Source organism: Sphaeroforma arctica, assembly GCF_001186125.1.
Source record: "Sphaeroforma arctica JP610 unplaced genomic scaffold supercont1.1376, whole genome shotgun sequence".
Classification (NCBI taxonomy): domain Eukaryota; class Ichthyosporea; order Ichthyophonida; genus Sphaeroforma; species Sphaeroforma arctica.
In genome coordinates this window covers 1-2,260 of record NW_014039182.1, presented here as the reverse complement: position 1 = coordinate 2,260, position 2,260 = coordinate 1, and the positions used below count along the sequence as shown (strand labels likewise).

Sequence of the window (2,260 nt, the reverse complement as noted above, 5' to 3'; positions counted from 1 at the left end):
ATATAAATAAATTTATATATATGTATATATATATATTTATATATATGTGTACTAGTTTTTTTTCTTTTCATTGTAAATAAATTGCATTCGTTTTAGTAGAAAGAAAGGGCTACGGCAGCCGACAGGCCTACAGTGCCTCAACAGCGGCACTGTGCCAACATGTGGCTACTACTCTCTAATAGAGTAGAGAATAGTATTTGTTTACTGCTTTTTGTTTATTTTTAAAGCAAAATAAAGATTTAGTTGCGTTCTGATCGACTGGCCTCTATTTTTTTTTTTAAATAAGTACTAGTAGTAGTTTTCTAAAATACAATAATAATAAAACATTACATATTAAAAAAATTCATTCAATTTTTTTTTAAACAAACATAGACTGGGAGTGAGGGACTATAATTCGAGACTCGAGAGAGCTGGCGTCCCGTGTGTCGACTGCAGTCTGCAGGTGTCCCGTGTGTCGAATGTTGAGTGTCGATTCACTCGACTACTACTACTAAATAGCTAGTAGAGAGAGAAAGAGCGAGAGAGAGACCGAGTCTCTGAGACTGCCGACGTGTCGTCGGAGCCTCGGGCTCTCGGCCTTCTTGCTGACACTTGCCAGATCCGCATTCTCGTACACGCACAACCGCACGCACTCGCAGCTAGAGTATTCGTGCATTAATTAAAAATAGGTTAATGCTATTATTATTTCTTTCCTTCTTTTCCTATAGTGTTACAAGTCGAAAAAAAATCGTTTAAGTGAAGTGGAAAATAGATAAATAATCTGAGATAAGTAGTAACCCATGGCCGGGCCGGGCCGGGCCATAAACCATAGCCTTCTCTGTTGTATAGAATTTCTAAAAAGGGCTATTTTTTATTTATTTTTTATTGCGAATTGGAGATTTGGACGATGTAGATATTCAGTCTAAAAGAACTTCAGGTATTGTCTGATTCAGTATAAATTGACGCGCTACTCGTTCCGAATCGTCACATCAGCACATAATACTAAACTAAGCAAATTAACTCATAATGAAATTGATTCTTGTACTTGCTGCTGCGTGCAGTGCCGTTTCGGCCATGAACCTCCGTCAGGTCGTCCCTAGTAGTGCTCCCGGACCCGAGAGACAGCCCATTACTTGTGCTGAGAAGAATGCGTTTAACCAGATCTGCTCTAATGTGGGTAAGGTCCCTACAGACACCGGGTTTGAGTGCTGCCAATGGAGCAACCAGTGTGGCCCTGGTGTCCCCAAGTGCTTGGAGCGTAACTGCTGCCGAGATGTGGGACCTGGAACTGGTCCCCCTACCCCACCCCAACCCGAAAATCCAATTGAACTTCCTGCTCATGTGATGACTTGTGAAACAAAGCTCGCGGTCAACCCAGGTGCATTCGAGTGTGATGTTGGGTCTGAGGTGCGAACTGATGCTTTCCTATGCTGCCAATGGACCCCTAACCCCGAGACAGCCACTAGAGAGTGTGCGCCTTTCGGAGCCACTGTTAAGTGTCTTGAAAGAACTTGTTGCGTGACAGACGATGGCGACCAGTAAATCGTCGGAAAGCTGAATACAAAATGATTTCTGGATGGTAATTACTGCATTCGTTCACAACGGTAAACGTTCGTCAACAAAGGTAGACACAGGTTAGTAGAAGGAGCTTTACGTCAAAGCACGATATTCGGCGTACGACGGCTAATATTGAACTTTATAGTGCGAACGTGCATCATAAACGGTATTATGGAAGTCGTGGCAGATTAAATAACTTTCACAGTTGCGATGAATAAAGAGGAACTCCTTCATTTTCTTGCCATAATTTAAGCGATTTTTAACCTTTTTTTCTTTTGCTTCATCTATTTGATACTATGGTGATTGTTTAGTTTAGACCTGTAGCATCTATCTCATATTTTATCAACTCAATTGCTGATACAAGACACTATGATAATTCGAAGCATAATAATACAACGTCAGCAGCAGCACTATATTGTATATGCGCAAGAAGTTAAAGATGCGTAATCATCACCCGATCTGGGGGTATCCTCTGTCTATATAAAACATACACATGCTCTGCTATCACTTTCATACCTAATTGAATTACGAAGTTTATTACTACGGGGTATTTTTAAATACAAACTCGCCATATAAATAAAAATGAATTTTTAGAAAGACTGTTTACATCTAGCAATCATTTTACATAGCAAACGACCAATAATATCGCAATGATGTAGAGCAGTAGCGATGTGGCCGAGAGTAAAAGAGAGACACAAACAAAATATTCGAAGCATGTGAGTGT

The 2,260-nt window shown here is 40.4% G+C and overlaps 1 protein-coding gene across 1 annotated transcript; it reads left to right on the top strand.

The window, feature by feature from the left end:
• Positions 1 to 969: 969 nt before the first annotated feature.
• SARC_10755 (hypothetical protein) lies at positions 970 to 1,902 on the top strand. Its single transcript, XM_014295188.1, has one exon. The coding sequence runs from the start codon at positions 1,006 to 1,008 to the stop codon at positions 1,519 to 1,521; it is 516 nt and encodes a 171-aa protein (XP_014150663.1). The 5' UTR covers positions 970 to 1,005; the 3' UTR covers positions 1,522 to 1,902.
• The last annotated feature ends 358 nt before the right edge of the window (positions 1,903 to 2,260 follow it).

Excerpts from the sequence above, each read along its gene's own strand:
- SARC_10755 (XM_014295188.1), top strand. The coding sequence starts at position 1,006 with ATGAAATTGATTCTTGTACTTGCTGCTGCGTGCAGTGCCGTTTCGGCC.